The following is a 21,762-nucleotide window of genomic DNA, read 5'->3' as shown; positions in this document are numbered from 1 at the left end:
CCCCTTCCCTGACAATGCTCCTTTTCCCGGTACAGCCTGTCAGAGAGAGGGTTGGGCAGTCTCCCTGGAGCTGCTGTGAATCAGGCTGGCAGAGAGCATGAGGAAGACACAGAGTCAAGGGAGGCGGAGTGACCTGGTGGCGGCACGTCAGGGCCTGGCTCTGGGCAGCTGCCGGCTATGCACAGGCCTGCGGAACCCGCCAGCCATCGCCACAGCCTGGATATAAGTTCTTGTTTGTTTAAGCTAGACTAGGGGTTTCTATTACTTAAATTAAAAAAAAAAAAAAAGTCTGGCTGACACATTAGCAAAATTCCTCTGAAAAAGTCTAGCCTTGTCTTGTCTGCACTAAGGGGGAAAAATAAACAAAGCCTGCAGCACCAGCCAGGGACATGAGCCAAATGTGGCAGAGGCAGCTCTGAGGCCATAAGGCTGGGTTGAGCTGAGGGGCAAAGGGTTGGGTGGAGGTCAAGGGAGAGCGAAGGCCCTGGAGCAAGGCCACCCGGAGAGGTGGGCTGCTGAGATGCTTCATTTCAGGTTCTTGGGTCCTGTCTGCTGGGGGTGCCCATATGGTTTTAAGCACTATCCCCCAGGCTACTACAAATCCTCCAGCTTCTTACAACACTCATCTTGGAAGGGGCTAGAGAGAGCTCAATAGGCTGAAACACATCCTTTGTGTGCATATCTGGGTTCGATCCCCGATACCATGTGGTCCCCTGAATTCTATGGGAGAAGCTGCTAAACATTGCCAGGTGTAGCCCCTAAATTAAACCTTCTTAGAAGGGGTTTCAGGGGCCTTTTCCCAGGACCTATTGCTAGCACAAATGCAGAACCTCTGGGGTTCACAGACACCCAAACACATATGTTGGCCTGGACAGGATGGACATGAGCTGACTACAGAGCAGAGAGGGTGAGTAGAGGGGTGATATCCTTGCCTTGAACGCATCTGACCTCAGTTAAGATTCCTGGTACCAGGGGCCGGGTGGTGGCGCTGGAGGTAAGGTGCCTGCCTTGCCTTCGCTAGCCTAGGACGACCGCGGTTCGATCCCCCGGCATCCCATATGGTCCCCCAAGAAGCCAGGAGCAACTTCTGAGCGCATAGCCAGGAGTAACCCCTGAGCGTCACAGGGTGTGGCCCAAAAACCAAAAAAAAAAAAAAAAAAAAAGGTTCCTGGTACCAGGGGTCAGAGCGGTGTCGCAGTCATCAGGGCGTTTGCCTTGCATGTGCTAACCTTGGAAGAACCACATTTCGATCCCCAGCGTCCCATATGTTCCCCCAAGCCAGGTGATTTCTGAGCGCATAGCCAAGAGTAACCACTGAGCACCAGGTGTGACCCAAAAACCAAAACCAAAACAAACAAAAATAGATTCCTGGTACCATAGGGTCCCCCAACCCCCACTATTAGTGACACCTGATTATAGAGTGAAGAATAGTCCCTGAGGACCACTGGATACAGCCATGCTCCTCAAAAGCCAAAAAACCTCAGAAAGCCATGATCCCTATTTTGGGGGCAGTTCTTGCTGAGGTAGAATCTCATCAAATCCCTCAGCCCTTCCCTCGGTGATTAGAGCCAACAAATGAGACACCTGCTCAGCTGAGTGACCTCAATCTTCACTAAGATGTGCATTTTGCTTTGGGGTCATCTGGGCCCTATCCCCAGCCCCCTGATACGAATTTACATTTCCCTTATTATTCTGACTGGGGACTTTCTGGGGGTGTAGTGTGACCCACAAACCTTTTTCACATCCAGGTGACTGATGAAGGTCTCCTGGCTGGTCCCAGCTGGATCCCAGGAGAACAGCGCGTCATGCAGCTCCACAGCGGTAGAAGGTTCTGCAGGTGGATCTGAAGAGAGAAGTTACTCGGCTTGGGCTGCTCATTCCCCAACTACCTGCATAAGGTGGTCCACGGCCCACGTGTCCTCTATGGATCTGCCCAGCACTGATCAGTCTCAAGTCTCAGTGGAAAGCATCCCCCACCTCCCCTCAGGACCCCAGGGTTCTGCCCATTCTGATTCTCTTGGCAGCTTTTATATATTATGCCCAAGGCACCATAACCCACCATGCCCTGTGTGGAAACTCTCTAGTGCCTCAATTACCTGGACTGTAGTAGGCCTGGGGGTTATGGTTGGGAAGGTCGAGAAAGTGCTGAATCCGGTCCAAGGACACTTTGGCCTCCAGCAGGCCGTTGATGACCCAGGGGAAGTTATTGAGGGGAAGAATGAGCATGTGCACCAGAGCCAAGGCCGTGAACACCTAGGGAGAGGCGCGGGGAGGTGAGGTCCTCCAAGAGCCTGCTCTCAGGTGTCTATGGAGAGAACTTCGGGGCTGACTGCACCAACCCCAGGTGGATGGCAGAGGTAGCGGCTCTCCCTGAAACCCTAGACACTCCACCTGTGCCTTCAAACATCTCTAGGCTAAGTCTTGGTAACTAGCCAAGGAGCCCAAACTATTGTTCCTGAGGCAGGAATGTCCTCTGCACATGGGAGACCTGGTTCTCCATCCCCAACTGCAGAGACCAGAGCAACAGCACTGCCAGGCGTGGACCAAACACAATAGGTGTAGCTCATTCTGAGACCCTAAAATTTCAACCTGAGAGGGCTGGAGAGATAGTACATTGGGTAGTACATATGCCTTGCAAACCAGGTTTTCATGTTTTATTTTGCATTTTGGAGGCCATAACTGGTATCACTCAGGGTTACTCCTGACTCTGCACTCAGAAATTACTCCTGACAGGCTCGGGGGACCATATGGGATGCCAAGGATCAAACCTGGGTCAGCCCTCTGCAAGACAATGCCGGCCCCTGCACACCAGGTTTGATCCCCAGCATTTCATATGGTCCCCTGAGATCACCAGGAGGGATCTATGAGCACAGAGCCAGGAGTAACCCCTGAGTATCACTGGGTATGATCCAAACACTAAAACCAGAAAAGATCCTTCAAGAAAGAGTAAGGCAGCCAGTGCCAGGGACCTTCCCCAGCAGCGCTAAGGGCACAGCCTATCTCTGCATCCCCACGCCCCTACCAAACCATCAATAGTTGTTCCCTTCCCTCCTAGCCCTCACCTTAGTAGCCGTGAGTTGGTGGCCCATAAGGACATAGGTGATAAAGATGACAATGGAGATGACAACAGGCAGGGCGGCCCACAGGTACACACAGGCTGCGTCCAGGTACTTGATGACCCGGAGCCTGCCCAGCTCTCGGGCCCGGCAGGCCTCGACACGCGCCCCCAGTGCCTGCTCCCAGCCAAAGAATTTGATGACTCGGATGCCAGTCAGCAGCTCTGCCATAAGCTGGTGAGAGAACAGAGCATGAGGCTGGGGGAGTGTTTCATCCAGCTCCCCGCTTTCCCTACCATGCTGTCCTTCCTCGCTACAGTCCTCTCAGGAATCCTCAAACTCCTCTCAGCCCTGGTCTTTGACTTTTCTCCATCTGTGGGGCTGCAAAGGCAGGTGGAAGAGGGAATCTTCCACTTTCCCAGGAGACCACAGGGGCTACCACTTTGGGGTGAAAAGACCCTCTCTCTTTTTTCTTTTTTGGAGACCCTCTCTCTAATGAGGGGTTTACTTCCCAGAGCTAGGAAATGATGCAGGTTTTAGGGGCCAGTGACCGCACAGTACCAGCTTGCAGGAACCATTCCTGCAGCATCTGGTGCCTGAGATCATGCTACAACCGAGGGTTTGCCAGGCCTGTGAACTGGGAAGAAACCAGAAGAAACTCTAAGTCCCTAACATATGCCAGTACCCCATCTGTGAACCTGGATGACAATGTGGTCTCCCCAGAAGGCTCTAGAAGGGTGCTCAGTGGCAGTCATGGGTCAAGGGGTGGGACTTGGAAAGGCCTCAAGTCTTAGGAGCTCTCGGGGATACTCAGACACAGCCCCCAGCACCCGCAGGTGACAGCTTTGCAGTTTGGACCCCCAGGCTGACCTTTTCCCTCCATAAAGGTGCCCACAGTCTACAGACCCCAGAGCTAATTCAGGCAGTGCTCAAGAGCTCGACCCAACACAGGCAGTGCAGTCACCATCACCCTTGACACTCTGTTCCTAAGAGGCAGCTTGGGCTCCATGAGGCCTCTGCTGGGGTTCCCCAACACCTTCCCACAAGCCATAATGGGTCTATGAGTCAGAGGTGGAGGCCAGGATATTTGAGGGAGGCTCAGTGGGTTGAGCACATGCTTTGCACGGAGGAGGCCTGAGATCTGATTCCCAGCACTTGTTCAGTCTTGAGCACCAACAGGAGGGACCCCTGTGCATACAGCCAGGAATAACCTTACACAAGGTGTGGCCTCCCTCCCCCCAAATCATGAAGGCCAGGGATAGATATGGCTCAGCAGGGAAGCACATGGCGTGTGTGTGTGTGTGTGTGAGAGTGTGATGTCCTGGGATAGATATGGCTCAGCAGGGGAGCACATGACGCATGCATGCGTGTGTGGATATGACTCAGCAGGGGAGCACATGGCGCGTGCGTGCGTGTGTGCGTGCGTGTGGGTGTGTGTGTATGTGTGATGCCCTGGGCTCTATTCTAACACCAAAAACAAATAAAAATAAAACACATTGATCTGAGCCAGAGATTCAGAGTATATGCCTCCCAGGGGTGAGGTCTAGCATTAGAACTCTGGCTCTAAGGGGATGGATGGGATGGGTAACAATTAGGCTAGGACAACAAGCAAGAAGCTTGTTTTGTACAGCTGACTCGGGTTCATTCCCCAGCATCACATAAGGTCAGTCTCCTGAGTCTGCAGGAATGAGCCGAGTTCAGAGACAGAAAAAAGCCCTGAACACTGCCAAGTGTGGCTCGTGGCCCAAAACCCAAACCAAACCAAAACCTAACAAGATTCAATCCTGAACAGGCCACAACCTTGCTCTCCTTCCTGTTCAGAGCTCAGGAGTTGTATCATCTCACTGGGTGACAGGCACTCAACCAAGCATTTTCTCATCTGATCCTTGCCACCACTATAATAACCATCCTGATCCCATAGATGAGCAGTGGGAGGCCCACAGAGGAAATGGCTTGTCAGAGGTAATGAAAGTGGTAAGTTGGAGAATCAGGCTTTGAATCCAATCCTTTTGGGGAGAGGAGGGCACGCCAGCAGTGTTCAGGGCTTATTCCTGGTTCAACATTCAGTAATGTGGATACAAGGATACACCCAGGTCAGCTGTATGCAAGCACCCTACCTGCTATACTACATCAGATCTTACAACATTTGGGGGGGGAGGTTATGGGCCACACCTGGCAGTGCTCAGGATTTACTGGCTCTAAGCTCAGAAATCACTCCTGGCAGGCTTGGGGGACCATATGGGATGTCGAAGATCGAACCTTGTGTGCAAGGCAAATACCCTACCAGGCCCCCCCCCCCAATTTTTTTGTTTTTGAGCCACACCTGATTATGCTCAGAGATCATTCTTGGGATACTTAAGGGACCATATGAGATGCTGAAGCTTGAATCTACTTCAATCATGTGCAAGGCAAACACCCTACTCACCATTCTATGGCTCTGGCCTCCCAACCCTGCCTTGCTCCTCTCTGAAGTCTGTTATCTTCCAGGGCATTATGTGTGTGGAGGCAACTGGGATGGGAGGTGGGGGAGTAAAGGGGAAATGACACATGGGGCACTAGAGATGAGGTGTCAGGATTGCTGGGGCCCCAGGCTGTCCCTCACCTTCACCCGAGAATCCTTGTGCTGGAGCATCCCCTGGTTGCTGGCCATGATGCGGGTGGCGATCACTTTGTTGACAGGTGCCAGCAGCAGGGCCAGAACCAGCCCCCCTACAAAGGCTACGCCCACCTGATGATGGAGCAGGTAGAGGGTGATGGCCAGCTGCAGGGGCAGGCCCCAGGCCTCATGGAAGCTCCCCGCGAAGTTAAGTAGGCGCTCTGAGTCTGTGCCTAGCAGGTTAAGGGCTTCCCCCGTAGGGGGGCGCTGGGGCCCCAATTGCAGAGCCTTTTGGTACAGGATGCTCATCACGGCCCCCTGCACCTGCAGCGTCACCTTCCTGATCTCAAACCCATACTGATTCTGCAGCACTGCCCCCAGCACAGCTCCAACAGAGAGCCCCAGGGCATAGAGCACACCATTGCTCAGAGGCTCCTGTCCTTCCTCCAGGAAGCCCACCAGGAGGGACAGTAATAGCGGCCCAGAAAATCCCAGCATGGTGCCCACCAGCTTCAGCACCCCAAGGGCCAAGTAGCGCTGCCCAAAGGCCCCATACAGAGCCCGCCACAGCTGGGCTCCCTCCTGCCAGTGGGCCTGGAACAACTGGGTGAGGTAGGTGGGATGCAGTCTAGAGGGGAGACGGCACGTGTCCTGGGGCTGCTGGAGCTCTCCTCGGGCTCCACGGGCCAGCAAGGGGGTCAGCCAAGTGTAGGAGAAGCGAGACAGCCAACTCTCCCCGTCTTCAGCTATCTCTCGTTCCAGTTCCTCAGGCAGGAGGAGCTCCTGAACCCAAGGTTCCCGTGTGCCCCCAGGGAAGGCCCAGCCCAGCCCATAGGCCAGGAGGGCAGTGAGCTGCAGAATGAGAAGGCAGAAGCGGGAAAGGGGTCCTGGGAGAAGAGGGGGCAGAAGTGTTCCTCTCTGGCAGTGCCAGTGCAGGGTCAGAACAAGGGCTGGGGCTGGCAGGAGGGCAGTCAGAGCCAAGGCCAAAGGGCCACGGGAGCAGGCATGCGGGGAGTGGGACAACACCCACAGGGTCACACTATGGCTGAGCCAGGCCACCACTGCCATGCCACCGGCAAGCACCTCCAATCCTATGGGCCCCGGGCCAGCCCCTGGTGGCAAAGCAGCTGGGAGGAAGTCTAAGAGAGGAAAGATGGAGAGCAGGATGGAGGTTATGAGACGGAGCCTCCAGCCAGGACTGCAGGGCAGGTTGTAATGTGGATTCCTGGGGACAAGGGGAAAAGAAAAAAGGCACATCATGGCTGACTCAGGGCCCCACAAACCTCACTCACCTGCAGGAATCAACTTCCTTTCCTGCACTTAATGCTTTAAGCCTTAGACCATTTCACCTTGGAACTCAGGTTTCTCCAAAGACTTTTTTTGTTTTGATTAACCAAATTTCTGCACCATATATGATCCTTTAAGCGCCACAAGGGGTCACTACCGAGTACAGAGCCAGGAATAGTCCTTGAGCACCTCTGGGCATGACCCCAAACAAGACAGTAAAACAAAACAAAACAAAACAAAAGTCTTTCAAGAACTCCCAGTCAATGAGAAGGCAAGAAAGTGTTTCTTTAGTCTTTATGGTTGTCTCACTTATTAGATCTTTGGGCCTTCCTGAAGTGGGCTCAAGAGGATCACATCTTAACAGTAAAAACCTCATGGGGTTTAGGTTCAGAGTACTGATTGCTCAAAGCATTGATAAGGAAAATGGGACTCTGAGTGGCAAGAGTGGCCAGTCGTAAGATGGGTCATGGCCAACTTAGGGCATGTGTACCAGTTTCCAAGAACCAACACCTTTTTTCTTTACATTTTATTTAGTTTTGGGGTAACATCCAGGGGTGTTCTGGGTTTTTTATGGCTCTGTGCTCAGGAGATTTGAAGCAGAAGTTGACAACATGCAAATAGAGTATTTTATTTCCTGTACCATCTCTCTGGTCCCCATCTGCTTCCCTTAATCTAGGAACACAGAATTCATGCTAGTGGTCGAGAAAGCAGCTAGCCTTACAACATCAGTACAAGTTCAGCATTCTTGAACACTGCTCACTCAATTTTTGCATCTGCTGTGTTTGGGCATCTAAAAAAATGCATTAATATAACTATTTGTACCATACCTTAGGCCTTCAAATATGTGTCAGGAGCAGTTATATACATAAATACACTATCTGCTTTAAATCTCCCAGCAATGCCATGAAGCTCAGAACTCCTTTTTTTTTAGGGGGGGGGGTCACACCCGACAGTGCTCAGGGGTTACTCCTAGCTTTGCACTCAGAAATTGCTCCTGGCAGGCTCGGGGGAACCTATAGATGCTGAGATTTGAACCACCGTCCTTCTGCATGCAAGGTAAAACACCTTACCTCGATGCTATCTCTCTGGCCCAGAGGCTCAGAACTCTTAAGACTTGCCCAAAGACATTCACACTGCTGCAAAGCAGCTCAGGCCCAGATTGATGCTACTTTGGTTCTACTCCAAAAACCTCATTCTTCCTTTTTTGGGGGGAGACAGAGGGGAAGCCGGTGGACAACAGCCAGCAATGCTCAAGGCTCACTCCTGGCTCTGCATTCAGGAATTACTCCTGACAGTTAAGTACTAGGTACCAGATGGGATGCCAGGGTGGGCCACGCATAAGGCATAAAGCCCTAATGGACTGTACTATTACTCCTGCCCTGACTTTTCTCTCTCTAGGTTGGGTTGGAGAACTGTCACTCTGCTGACAGTGCAGGGGCTGGAGGGAAGGTGTGACTTGGGTTCCTGCAGGCACATCAGGCCAGATGTGTGACTGGGGCTCCTGCAGGCACCCCAGGCCAGATGTGTGACTTGAGTTCCTCCTGCAGGCACATCAGGCCAGATGTGTGTCCTGCCCCCCGCTACCCACCTGGGCGTGCCCCAATGGCAGGCACTGAGCACCGCGAGCAGCGCGTGGGGCAGGGCGCCGAGCCCCAGCTGGATGAAGCAGCGGCCGGCGGCGTCTCCCTCCCACACGGGCAGCGGCTGCGACCGGCTGGTGCCGCACAGCTGGGCCAGGAAGGCCTCCATAGGGCTGCACCTGAGGGGAGAGAGAGAACGCAGCAGAGCAACGGGTTCCCCGCGAGTCGGAGGCCCCGAAGCAAGTGTCAACTTCCCCGGAGCCAGCCGCCGGCTCCCCGGCCCAGCCTTCACCGGAAGCCTCCCCGGTTTCCCTGTCCCCCCCGCCCGAGATCCGGAACTACTCACCTGCGACTGCTGTTTCCCGCCGGAGCCGAAGTGCAGAGCACCAGGACGCAAACGCGCACGCGCAGCGGCGGAAGTGCTGGGCAGGCTGCTGCTCCGGCGCCCCTAGAGGACGGAGGACCGCTGTGCGCTTCTCCCGATCGGAAGCGCGCCTTAAAAGGCTCCTTCCTGGGGGTCGGAGAGATGGCTGGGAGACAGGGCGTTGGTCTTGCGTGCAGAAAGACGGGGGTTCGAATCCCGGCATCCCATAGGCTCCCCCGAGCCTGCCAGGAACTATTTCTGAGTGTAGAGCCAGGAGGGACCCCTGAGCAAAGCCGAGTGTGGCCCCAAAACCAATATATATATATATATATATATATATATATATATATATATATATATATATATATATATATATTCACAGCAACATCTAGTGTGATATTATTTAACCAAAAATTGCTAGCTAAATTGACACAAGTTCAACCATCTTGCAAGCATACCTTAAAATATTTTCAATTTGGGGCCGGAGAGATAGCATAGAGGTAGGGAGTTTGCATTGCATGCAGAAGGACGATGGTTCGAATCCCATATGGCATCCCATAGGGTCCCCCAAGCCAGGAGAGATTTCTGAGCGCATAGCCAGGAATAATCTCTGAGTGTCACTGGGTGTGGTCCCAAAACAAAACAGTATTTTAAAAAAATACTCCCTTCTCTGGGATGTAGGGCGTTTGCCTTGCACTCTGCTAACCCAAGACGGACCAGGGTTCGATTTCCGACATCCTATATGGTCCCTGAGCCTGCAGAGTCAGGAGTAACCCCTGCATTAGGCCGGGTGTCCTCTACCCCCCAAAATAAAGGTGGTGTTTGCAGAGCAAGGGGTCATCAAGCCTCTCCGGAGAGGATATAGGTGGAGTGGCAGTCTGAGCGGAGTGCTTGGGAGCAGGGAAGGGAGGGCAGGCCCGGTACCTCGCGGTGCAGAGCCTCTCCGCCAAGTGACTTTCCAACGCAGCTGTCCCAAGCCCCCTCCTTTCTCCTTGATGCCTGCACTTTGCTCTGCAGTTATCTGCAAGGTGGTTTATTTGAGGACAGCAGAGCAAGGGAGACTAGAGTTGGAGCTGGGCACCGCCCCAACCACACCCAGGAATTCTTCCCACCCATGGCACCTTCCTAACAGGCCACCAGTGAGAGCCTGGGGAGCCAGGTCCACAATCGAGGGGACCCTCTGTGTAGGTCTGCACGACCACCAACTTGACTGCCTTGCACGTGGGGCCCCCAAATTAAAATAATAATAAATAACAACAACAACAACAACAATAATAATGATAAGAACAATAATAAAAATAAGTCAAGAGGTAGAGGAGGTAAATAAAGGAAACTAGTCTTGCTCTGGGATAAAGTAAAGTACTTATGTATGAAAAAGAGAAAGAAGAAATTCTTTTTTCTGGGCGGGGGGGGGGTCACACCCAGTGGCGTTCTTGGCTCTGAGCTCAGAAATCACACCATATGTAAAACCGGGAATTGAACCACCATCAGTCCCAGGTCGGTCGCATGCAAGGAAAACGTCCTACCGATTTCTTCTTGCCTTTCTTCCTCCTCACATTTCCAAGTGGGTGGTGAATATATGGAATCTGAGGTCCTGACCTTATCTGGTCACTTGCATGGGGTGCCAAAGGTGACTATAAACTGTCCTAGAACTAGTGAATGTAATTTTGATAAGTTATAATTTTTTTTTATGTTTTGTTTTTGGACCATATCTAGCTCTGCAGTCAGGAATCACTCCTGGTGGGGCTTGGGAGACCATAAAAGGCACCAGAAACTGAACCCAGGTAAGCTGCAGACAAGGCAAGCACCCTACCCATTCTAATATAGCTCTAATACAGCTCCAGCCTCAGATAAGTCGAAGTTTTATAATGATTGTATCATGAGCTAGAGTTTGGTCAGAGATCACTTAGGACTGACCTTGCTTGTCCCTCTGGTTACAACAGAGGAGGAAACTTTTCAGGGTGTCATAAAACTCCAGTGAAGTTTTTTACTACCATAAGTTAGGATTGGTGCCTGTTTTGACCTCACTGCCCAAGATGTCATTAACCTTGATTATCTTTTTCCAACTTCTCATGAAGTCACACAAACTGTTTGCTATTTGTTCTAACCACATAAAAGTAAATATTTGAAAAAACTAAGAGAATTGCTTCATGGCTCAGAACATCCACCTGGGGGCAGGGAGATCATTCAAAGGGTAGAAATGCATGCTTTCATGTTGAAGATCTAGATTTAATAAAATGCTTTTTCTAGGGTGGTAGCAATAGTAGAATGGGGAGGGCATTTGTCTTGCATGCAGCCCACTCATTGTAATCTGCGGCACCAATCTGAGCACCATCCCCTGAGTACCATCAGGAATGATCCCTGAGCACAGAGCCAGGAGTAAGCCCTGAATATTGCATAGTGTGGCTAAACAAACAAACAAACAAATAAATTATATATATATATATATAGGGGCCGGAGAGATAGCACGGAGGTAAGGCATTTGCCTTGTGTGCAGAAGGATGGTGGTTTGAATCCCGGCATCCCTATGGTCCCCCAAGCCTGCTAGGAGCGATTTCTGAGCGTAGAACTAGGAGTAATTCCTGAGCTGCTGGGTGTGACCCAAAAACAAAAACAATATATATATATATATACATATATATGTATGTATATTTTATTTTATATATATACATATATGTATATATATAAAATAAAATAAAGTTCTTTTTGTTCTTCTTGTGTAGTGCTGCATATTAAACCCAGGGCTACACATACAAGGCTGTAATGCTGAACTACATGCCATGCCAAGCCGCTGCTATTGAGATGGTCATATAATTCTGTGATGTGAGAGTTCCCAGAAGGTGCTAAGGAGGTCCAGAGGCCTCATTGGTGATTCTCCTCCAAGTGAGCTTTTGGTTCATTGCAAGGGCTCAAGGACATGATGCTTTTTGGGATATCTTGGCCACCTGGTGGCTGTGAGCCCATATAATTCTTTGAAATATTTATGTGATCTGCAGAGACAGTACAGATTAAGGGATTTGCCTTCCTTGCTCGATTTGATCCATGGCAACACATGAGCCCCCAAGCACTTCAGAGTAAACCCTAAATACCACCTGTTATCTTGGAACTAGAAAGATACAGCAGAAGGTAGTGTACCTGCCTTGCACATAGCAAGCCTGGATTGGATCCTGGGAATCCCATATGGTCCTCCAGCACCACCAGGAGTGATTCCCAAGTCAGAGCCAAGAGTAAGCCCTCAGCATTGACAGATGTGGCCAAAAAACTAATTAAAAAGCCTCAGGAGCCCCTCCAAACAAGTCATCAGTGTCTCTTACTCCTGGCTCTGCACTCGGTAATCACTCCTAGCAGAGTTCAGGGGACTATACGTGGTTCCTGGGATCAAACCTGGGTTTGATCTTCATGCAAGGCAACTGCCCTACCACTGTACTATTGCTCTGTCCCTCTTATTCATTTAATTTATTTATTTCTGGTTTTGAGACTACATGCAGCAGTGCTCAGGGTTTATTCCTGGCTCTATTTTCAGAAATCACCCCTGGCGTGTTACGAGTTCATATGGCATACATGGCATATTGGGGGAATCTGGGTCAGCTATGTAAAAGGCAAGTGCCCTACCCACTGTACATAACTTAGTTCCATCTCTTTTGACCTTTTTTTTTTGTTTGTTTGTTTTTGTTTTCAAATCACACCAACAGGCACTCAGGGGTTACTCCTGACTCTGTGCTCAGAAATCGCTCCTGGCAGGCATGGGGGACCATATGGGATGCCGGGATTTGAACCACCATCCGTTCTGATCTGCTGCATGCCAGGCAAACGCCCTTCCGCTGTGCTATCTCTCTGGCCCCTCTTTTGACCATTTTTAAATTGAGTTGTTTTGATAAAATGCCATGTCGTTGCCTTACCTCCATGCTATCTCTCCAGCCCCATAGTCCACCTTGTTTTAAGATCCTTAAGTACAACCTTAAATTCTGCAGGTCCACTTCTGTTAAGGAGTCCACAGAGTGCTTTGAATGATGCACAAGCAACAATCTTTGGCAGTTCTTGGGGAAGTCGGATCCTAGGCTCCCTTCTACTCCATGCTTTACGACATGGTGCCAGAGAACACAGTTGGCAGGAGTCACTGTTGGTGGACACATGTTATCAGGAGGCAGAGGAAAGGCGGGAAAACCTGGCAGAGACTGTAGAGCTTTTACTGGGTCTTCCAAGGGAAAGACAAAGCAAGTAGGAGGAACTAATTTGATGAGCATTGGATAAATTCTTGCCTTGTACCTGGCCAATTCTTGTTTGATTCTCAGTATAACATATAGTCTCCTAAATCTTACCAGGAGTGATCCCTGATAACAGAACTAGGAGTAAGCTCAAGCACAACTGGCAGGGCCCAACATGTTTTCCTTACAAAATGATGTCCCTCCTTGTTCAGAACCCAGCACCCCACATTCCCTCCTCTTATGGACCTGAGTCAAATCCTTGACTCTCCTTAAGGGTCCTCATTCCTGTCCCTGTTGATGGGTACATATGGGACCTTAGCACAAGCATTTTAACTTCACCTATGTATTTCTGAATAAAGTGGGTGAGGAAATTAATTATGCAAGAACCTATTAAGAGCATCACAAAAAGAATAAACATGGGGTCAGAGCCATAGCACAGCAGTAGTCCACCTTGTTTTAAGATCCTTACATGCAGGGGCCGGGCGGTGGCGCTAAAGGTAAGGTGCCTGCCTTGCCTGCGCTAGCCTTGGACGGACCGCGGTTCGATCCCCCGGTGTCCCATATGGTCCCCCAAGCCAGGAGCAACGTCTGAGCACATAGCCAGGAGTAACCCCTGAGCATTACCGGGTGTGGACCAAAAACCAAAAAAAAAAAAAAAAAAAAAAAGATCCTTACATGCAGCTAACTTGGAACCGACCTGGGTTCGATCCTTGGTGTCCCATATGGTCCGCCAAGCTAGGAGCGGTTTCTGAGCACGTAGCCAGGAGTAACCCCTGAGTGTCAACAGGTGTGGTCCAAAAAGAAAAAAAGAAAAAGAATAAATAGTAGCCTAGCCAAGGCAGTTATCCAGGATGATTGTTTGAAACATTGTTCTTACTGGGAGGTGGAATATTTTTATTCCTGCAAACTGGCCTTCACCTGTTGCAGCATCCCCCAGATGACCGCTGATCTATTGTTCCCTTTGGGACATACACAGTCCACCTTGTTTTGTTTTGTTTTGCTTTCTGGTTTTGGGTCACACCCGGCAATGCTCAGGCATTGCTCTTGGCTTTACATTCAGAAATCGCTCCTGGCAGGCTTGGGGGACCACATAGAATGCCGGGATTCGAACCACTGTCCTTCTGCATGCAAGGCAAACGCCTTATCTCCATGCTATCTCTCCAGCCCCATAGTCCACCTTGTTTTAAGATCCTTAAGTACAACCTTAAATTCTGCAGGTCCACTTCTGTTAAGGAGTCCACAGAGTGCTTTGAATGATGCACAAGCAACAATCTTTGGCAGTTCTTGGGGAAGTCGGATCCTAGGCTCCCTTCTACTCCATGCTTTACGATGTGGCTTACACCAGTACCTTAAGGCAGTGTTGAACTGCTGGCTCCCTTCTTATCTGTCTTAACTGATGCTTCCCTTGAGCCAGAGTGATAGCACAGCAGTAAGGCATTTGCCTTGCATGCAGCCAACACAGGACAGACCCTGGTTCAAATCCTGGTATCCCAAATGGTCCTCGAGCCTGCCAGGAGTGACATTGCCGTGCAGAGTCAGGAGTAACCCCTGAGCGCAGCCGGGTATGAGCAAAAACCAAAAACAAACAAGCAAACAAACAAACAAAAAAAAAACCCTGATGTTTCCCTATGAGGAAGTTAGTCTGAGAACATTCTCTTAAAGACCCTACTGATATTTGGGTCAGACAGCTCTGGTTAACAGAAAGAAGAGAAAGAGGAAGAGAAGAAGAGGAAAAAGAAGAAGAAAAAGAAATCTGTCCTGGGGCCACAGAGATGGCACAGCGGTAAGGTGTTTGCCTTAGATGCAGAAGGACAGTGGTTGTGAAAAGTTCGAAAGTCCTAATTTAGTTACCCGGCGCAGAGAAATGAAGAGGCTTATGAGTTCCAGCAGATGCTTTAAAAAGTGCTTTTAATACTGACCATTATGAATGGTCAGGGTCTATGAATTCCCACCAGAACCAAAGACCTCATGGGTCCCTCGTTACCCCCTTATATAGGATGGGAAGTGGGAGGGGAAGAAGAGTCCTTGAGGGCTGGACTTCCGCTACAATAACACCAATGATTCGTGAGGTAGGGGTAGAGGTGGGGCCGAGGCAGTGACGACTTCCTTAAGGGTGGGGCCAAAGCCGTGACAACTTCCCTAAAGGGCGGGGCACCCACCAAGGTTGGTGGGGGGGGGGGCTGATTTCCCTTTTCAATCCCCACTTCTTGTACTGGAGGCTTCTAATCCTAGAAGCCAATGTGATTTTGGGGCCTTTACTTTTTGATATTACTGGTTATAATTATTTGCATGAGCTAACCCTGCATGGGCCAATGGCTACCAGAAGTAAAAAGGCTTAGGAGGGGCCCCAGTAGGAGTATTAGATAGGGGAGAATTCCATTCCATAAAGACCATAAGGGACCATTTAATAGCTTTGTATCTTGGCCAGCTACTCTTGATGGTGCTTGATTCTGTCCCACACATTTGAAATTAACTTTTGTGAGAGTTTGTTATTTCTGTTTAGCCCTGCTAGTTTTGCTTTTCCAGTTACCAATTTTCCTGCAACTTTTGAGCCCTACCAGTAGAGTGCTCAGACCTAGGAGTGCCTAAGAAATGTATGCTAGGCAGAGGGATGGGCTCTGTTCCTGGGATGATGTTAATGTTGGGGAGCACTAATGCTGGGATGCATAAGCCAAATTTTTACCACATATTTATATCCGTTTCGGAGGTAAATACCCTGGGCTAGAGGGATTAGGCAGGACTTTTGAGCACTGAGTACCTTTTACCTGACCCAGGTTTACAGATTTGGTGCTGTTATGAATAGCAAACAGAAGATTTAAAGCTAAACGGGATTACCTTTTGACATAAGTACAGCTAGAAGAAGCAAAGGTTAGATTACCTAGTGAGACAGGGACAGCCAGAGGCCAATTTCCCCCACCCCCAAGAGGGAGTTAAAGGCTGAGGTTTTGCTTTACACACCCATTCCGGCTCCCCCAAACACACACATGGGAAGTAGAGGACCGGAGGTAAGCAGTTCGAGCCCTTCCTTAGCAAGTGCCAGGGAGAGCATTTTCAGAGTTAGTGAGTGCATTAGGGCTGAAGTGTGCCCGCCGGACCCGTATCTTGAGAGGATTCTCAGTGTGCTTCACTTTTCAGGTTTTAGATGGAAGGCGTGAACCCAGGAAGCATGCAGTTCACCTTGACAGCAGTTCTTCTCACATAGGCTGTGAATTCCACAACGAAAATAAGGAGGTTTCTGCTTTCTTTTCTTCATTTCTGCAACTTAAACAGCTGTTGGGGTAGAGAGCCCTAAACTTCAGTTGCCTTTCCTGCACTGGGTTAGACAGAGATGAAGAAATTTTATTTTTATTAATGACTGTTTTACTTTTTAACATTACCAAGAGAAGCATAATTTTTGCTACCTGCTTTAACCTCTGGGATAGATAGGCATAATGTTATTCTTAGTAGTTAACTTGGCTTATTAATTTCTGCGGCCTTTATTTTCCCCTTATAGTTTTTTTTTCTTTGATGACCATTTTGCTTTAGAGATTTTATTACCCTAGAAGTTATTAGAGGGAACGTGGTCGAAGATCAATCTTCTGTAGCTACTTCAGGCTGACAGGGGACTGCAGTTTCAATCTTTAGATAGGGTGAAATCTCATATTTCCCTAAAGGAGCAGTTAACTGGTTCACTTTTGCAGTTTTAACACCTGAAAAGGATTAGATTAATTATACAGGGGAATATTACTTAACCCACTCAGGCCTTGGAGCAGTAAATAGCACAACTTGAATGGCACAGCTGTTCTTATTGTCTGTAATGATAGCACAAATTAATTAACAGAAAACAAAGCATTATAGCATTATGAATAAACACAGTTTTGAGTTACTTCAGTTAGACTAACATTTGCATTTACAATTTATGATTTGGTTTAATACAACTAGTAAGAGCATTTTTACATAAGTTACTTCAAAGAAGTGGGTTTTAAATTAGGCCCACTAGAATTTTAATTAGCTACCAAAAATGGTTTTTCTCTCCACCTTTACCTTGTACCTTACCCGGTATTTGAATAACTTGGCTTTTTTTTCTTTGCACATATACAGCACTGTTGGAGAAATCTCCATCTGGGGCACCCCCATTACTTACAGAGCTTTTCTGAGGATAGGTTGTAGACACAGCAGGGTTTTTCATGTTAGTCACTCAGGTTTGGCTGATGAGTTGGTCGGTTCAGCATGAGGTTCTTCTGGCTGGGCATCTCACCCTCTGCAGGAATTTTTAGAGGTGACTTGTCTGTTCCACTCCTCTCCAGGTTTGGAAGAGACTGACCTCGAATTCTCTTCTGAGCTTGAGGGAGAGAGCAGGGCCCACAGGCTGTGATAATCTTCTAGGAAAATCTTCAATTTCCTTACTCAGGCCATTTATTTCAGTTTCTCGCCGGTGCCTGCTTGTCACACCGCCTCAACTCCAATTATTCCTCTGAAAGAGGGCTTTGGGGTTCCCTTACTAATTTTTTTTTGATTTTCTGTTTGCATGAGGACTACTCCCCATGCAGAGAGAAAAGCCATTTGCTTGTATTCTGTGCAAAGCAACATGATGCCATGACATAAATGGTACTAAAAGGTTCTGGGAGAAGAGAAAAAGCAAATATTACTTAAATTACTTAGATAATTTTAGAATTTTTTTTTTTCTGCAACGAAACATTTTATACATTTTTAAATAAAACCATGACCAATTTTATAAAACCTCCTGTGATACAAATATTAATGTTCTTGGTAACATATAATGAAAAATTGCAAAATAATATTTTAATTATGCTTAATTCTAAATATAGAAATTCACTTAGTTTTCTAAACAGAAAACACCAGGAATTTACGTTACACAAATTAATGTTGAAAACCAGAAAGAATGAATACTTACTACTTTTGGTAGAACATGCTTAAAAACATTTACATTTTTTTAACCTAGAGACATATTAATAATTATTTAGATTGATTATACACATTTTTTATTACACATTTTTAATTTCTTTTACACCACTTTCCTTTTTGCATGCAAGGCAAACGCCCTACCATTTGGCTCCTTCTCTTTTTCCTCCCCTTTTTTTTTTTTTTTTTTTTAAGCTTCGCCACTCATTCTTTTGCAGTGGTTCTGCTGCTAAAAATTTTCACGTGCACCGAAAAACAAACAAAAATAACAACAGTAATTTGCAACATTTTCTTATTAATTTTTTTAAGAAACCTTTAAGTTAGAAATTTAAATGCTTAAAAAAAAATTTTTTTTTGACTTCCAAACCATTTGCTAGATTTATCTTTGATATGTAAATGACCTACATTCCTCAGCCAGGTGGAGCTGGGAGGACAATAGTTTGCCCTGGGGCGTGGTGAATTTCTTCACCACGTGGTGAGTTAAAAAGCATTTTTTTTTTTTCCGGCTAGAAAAAAAACGGCCAGTTGCTCTTTTTGGCCTGAACGCATGGCAGGATAGTTGGGGAATTGCAAAGTTCAGAAATTCTCCAGGAAAATTTATTCCCGATGGCCATTTGAGAAATCTGGGATTTGCAATTTCCAACACCCCCCCGCCAAGTCCCTAGCGTGGACCTTGCACGCGCCAGCTTCCTGGTTGGGTGGGGAGCGGGTTAGGCGGGTTTCGGGCGCCCTCTCGCCGCGCCGCGGGCGGCGGGGGTTGCGCGTTTCGCTGCTGGGACGACTGACGGGCGAGGGAGACGCGGGCTCACCAGCGGTCGGCCCCTTTCCCCAGGGGTCGGCCCTTGAGAGGGGGGTCGGGCTTGCGTCCCGTGGTCAGACCAAAAAAAAAAAACATAGAACACACAGACAAGAAACAGACAGACAAACAGACAGCGTGGCGCCACAAATAACCAAGCAAAATGCGTTCAAGTAATCTCTGCATTCCACAATAAATCCTAGACAGACAACTATGCCAGTGACCAAGTTCTTGAGCTCCACAAATCACAAGCAGACAACCTCTCTAGCAGCAGCGGGAACGTCTTCCCGCCGCTCTTACTGAACCCCTGGGGTACCACCAGGGTCGTGACCTAAGCAGCCAAAGTTCGTCAACCTCTTGCCCACCTGGTATACGCATCAGATGGGGAACCACACACACCTGGAAACGCATCAGGTGGAAGATTCCTTAGTCACCCGGGGGGACTCTAACCCCCCTATGAAACAAAATCTGCTTCTACTCGGTTTCCACATCGAGTAAAGAGCTTAAGCCACCACAAACTCAGACAGACATGAAGCAAAGCGCGCGCTTTCACACACACACATACACATCAGAACTCACCAGACACCTATTCATAACTCCGTGCCGGGCAGAATGAGGACTCCTGGCTGGCTCGCCAAAATGAAAAGTTCGAAAGTCCTAATTTAGTTACCCGGCGCAGAGAAATGAAGAGGCTTATGAGTTCCAGCAGATGCTTTAAAAAGTGCTTTTAATACTGACCATTATGAATGGTCAGGGTCTATGAATTCCCACCAGAACCAAAGACCTCATGGGTCCCTCGTTACCCCCTTATATAGGATGGGAAGTGGGAGGGGAAGAAGAGTCCTTGAGGGCTGGACTTCCGCTACAATAACACCAATGATTCGTGAGGTAGGGGTAGAGGTGGGGCCGAGGCAGTGACGACTTCCTTAAGGGTGGGGCCAAAGCCGTGACAACTTCCCTAAAGGGCGGGGCACCCACCAAGGTTGGTGGGGGGGGGGGGCTGATTTCCCTTTTCAGTTGGAATCCCGGCATCCCATATGGTCCCCCAAGCCTGCCAGGAGCGATTTCTGAATGTAGAGCCAGGAGTAAGCCCTGAGCACAGCTGGGTGTGACCCAAAAACCAAAACCAAAACCAAAAACAAAAAGAAAAGAAAAGAAAAGAAAAGAAAAGAAATCTGTCCTGTAGTGGGATATAAGGAAACATAGTAAGTAAAAGAACAACCAATAGTCGAAGTCATGGGAAATGAGATTGTTTATCAAACTGAGCTTATAAGGGGGAGCGGGGTTAGGAGGGGTCCTTGGGACACTAGTGGAGGTTAGTGGACACTCTGATGGGTCTGGTGTTGCAATGATGTATGCATAAAATGTGTTAGAAATCCTAGTATCTCAATGAAAAAGGTGTTTTAAAATTAAATGCAAATTGAGACTGCCAAGAAAGTAAAGCAGGTAAGATACTTGCCTTGCACATAGCTGACCTGGGTTTGATCCCAGACATTGAATATGGCCCCAAATAGTATCTGGAGTGATGTCTGAACACAGAGCCAGGAGAAAGACCTGAGCACAGTCATGAGCACACCCCAAACCCCCAAAATAAATAAATAAAAATAAAAATTAAAATTAAAGAATCAGAGTGCACGTTGTAGTCATTGTGATCAGCCATGCATCACACGCAACTTTAGGCTACACAGACATCCCAAAAGAGAAGTTAATTAGAGATGGAATATTCATGCTGTTTCAGGGAAAGAGATGGTGATTTGGAGCCACCCAGATCCTAATCACATTCGGTAATTTTCAGCAGTTACCATGGCTTTACATTCAATGGACTCTGGGTTCAATCCTCAACACCCAAACCAAACAAACTAGAAGAGTATTATTGGAAATGAAATGAATTAAAAAGACCAAATTTTGGCTAAAATATCAAGAAAAAAACAGGGACTACCTTAGACTGGACTGATAATACAGTAGATAGGGCACTTGCCTTGAGCACAACCCAATCCCCCCTGCAAGGCGTGATCCCTGATCAGAGAGCCATGAGTAAGCCCTGAGCAGGTTGGGTGTGGTCTAAAAGCAAAAAATGAAACCAAAAGGCACATGTGCTCCTGGGGCCTCTGCACATGATGCTCAAAGGCTTAAGTTGCTGGCATCTTCTCTTTTGAGATGTGGTTCTCTACTTTTACTATGAGATGTGTGGGACATTCTCTTGAAAGGTAAAAGAAATGAAATAATTTTTCTCTGCAGCTTCTGGAGGACTTGCCCTTGACCAAAAGGTACATTTTAACTGTTGAGCTTCAGGAGGACCCCACCCTCTCCTAAATTCCAAGGACTTGCCCTTGACATTTTGGCTGTTGCAAACCTTGTGACTTCTGGTTATTTAAATCTTGCAAAAATGTAACTGAGCAAATGTCAAGTGTCAGTACTCCCTGAAATGACCACCCTACCTGAAATGGACCACCCTACCGTAATTTTCCACTGTCTGAAAAACTATATCAAGGCTTGTTAAATCTGGTTCCGAGCTCTCATCCTCTGGGAAAGCCCCTGCATGCTTGTATAATAAAACCCCTTGCTTTTGCGTGGTCTCTGCCTCTTGGAGTCATTAGAGGGGTGCGTGTGGAGTTCCCGACCTTATCACTCTTCACCTTTGGAGAAGCCCACTCTGTCTTGGACTTTCTCTCCTTTCTCAAAATTTCCAAATAAAACCTGTTTTTACTTTTTTTTTTTTTTTTAAGAAATACCAAATAGGGGGGTGGGGAAAAAAAAGAAAAAGAAATACCAAATAAACCATTCTAGAAACTGAGTTTGAAAAGAGGCAGGTAAAAAAAAAAAAAAAAAATGAAAATAGGGGGCCGGAGAGATAGCATGGAGATAAGGCATTTGCCTTGCATGCAGAAGGACAGTGGTTTGAATCCCGGCATCCCATATGGTCCCCCCCCCAGCCTGATTACTCCTGGCTACCTGCTCAGAAATAGCCCCTGGCAG

The 21,762-nt window shown here is 48.1% G+C and overlaps 1 protein-coding gene across 2 annotated transcripts in view; it reads right to left on the bottom strand.

The window, feature by feature from the left end:
• Window positions 1-8,779, bottom strand: part of ABCC10 (ATP binding cassette subfamily C member 10) — a 29,391-nt gene extending 20,612 nt beyond the window's left edge. The window contains exons 1-5 of one of the 2 annotated variants that reach the window (XM_049765477.1): window positions 8,528-8,779; window positions 5,659-6,877; window positions 3,063-3,290; window positions 2,097-2,253; window positions 1,734-1,843 (exon numbers count right to left, since the gene is read on the bottom strand). In XM_049765477.1, coding sequence (XP_049621434.1) covers window positions 1,734-1,843; window positions 2,097-2,253; window positions 3,063-3,290; window positions 5,659-6,877; window positions 8,528-8,688 — 1,875 coding nt within the window. In that variant the 5' untranslated portion in view covers window positions 8,689-8,779. Of the gene's footprint in view, window positions 1-1,733; window positions 1,844-2,096; window positions 2,254-3,062; window positions 3,291-5,658; window positions 6,910-8,527 lie in introns of those variants that run through there. The other variant, XM_049765476.1, reaches the window with a different exon arrangement.
• Window positions 8,780-21,762: the final 12,983 nt, after the last annotated feature.

This window comes from Suncus etruscus, chromosome 18 (genome assembly GCF_024139225.1).
Source record: "Suncus etruscus isolate mSunEtr1 chromosome 18, mSunEtr1.pri.cur, whole genome shotgun sequence".
NCBI classification, from domain to species: Eukaryota; Metazoa; Chordata; class Mammalia; order Eulipotyphla; family Soricidae; genus Suncus; species Suncus etruscus.
The sequence above is the reverse complement of the archived record's forward strand: the minus strand, read 5'-3'. Positions and strand labels throughout refer to the sequence as shown.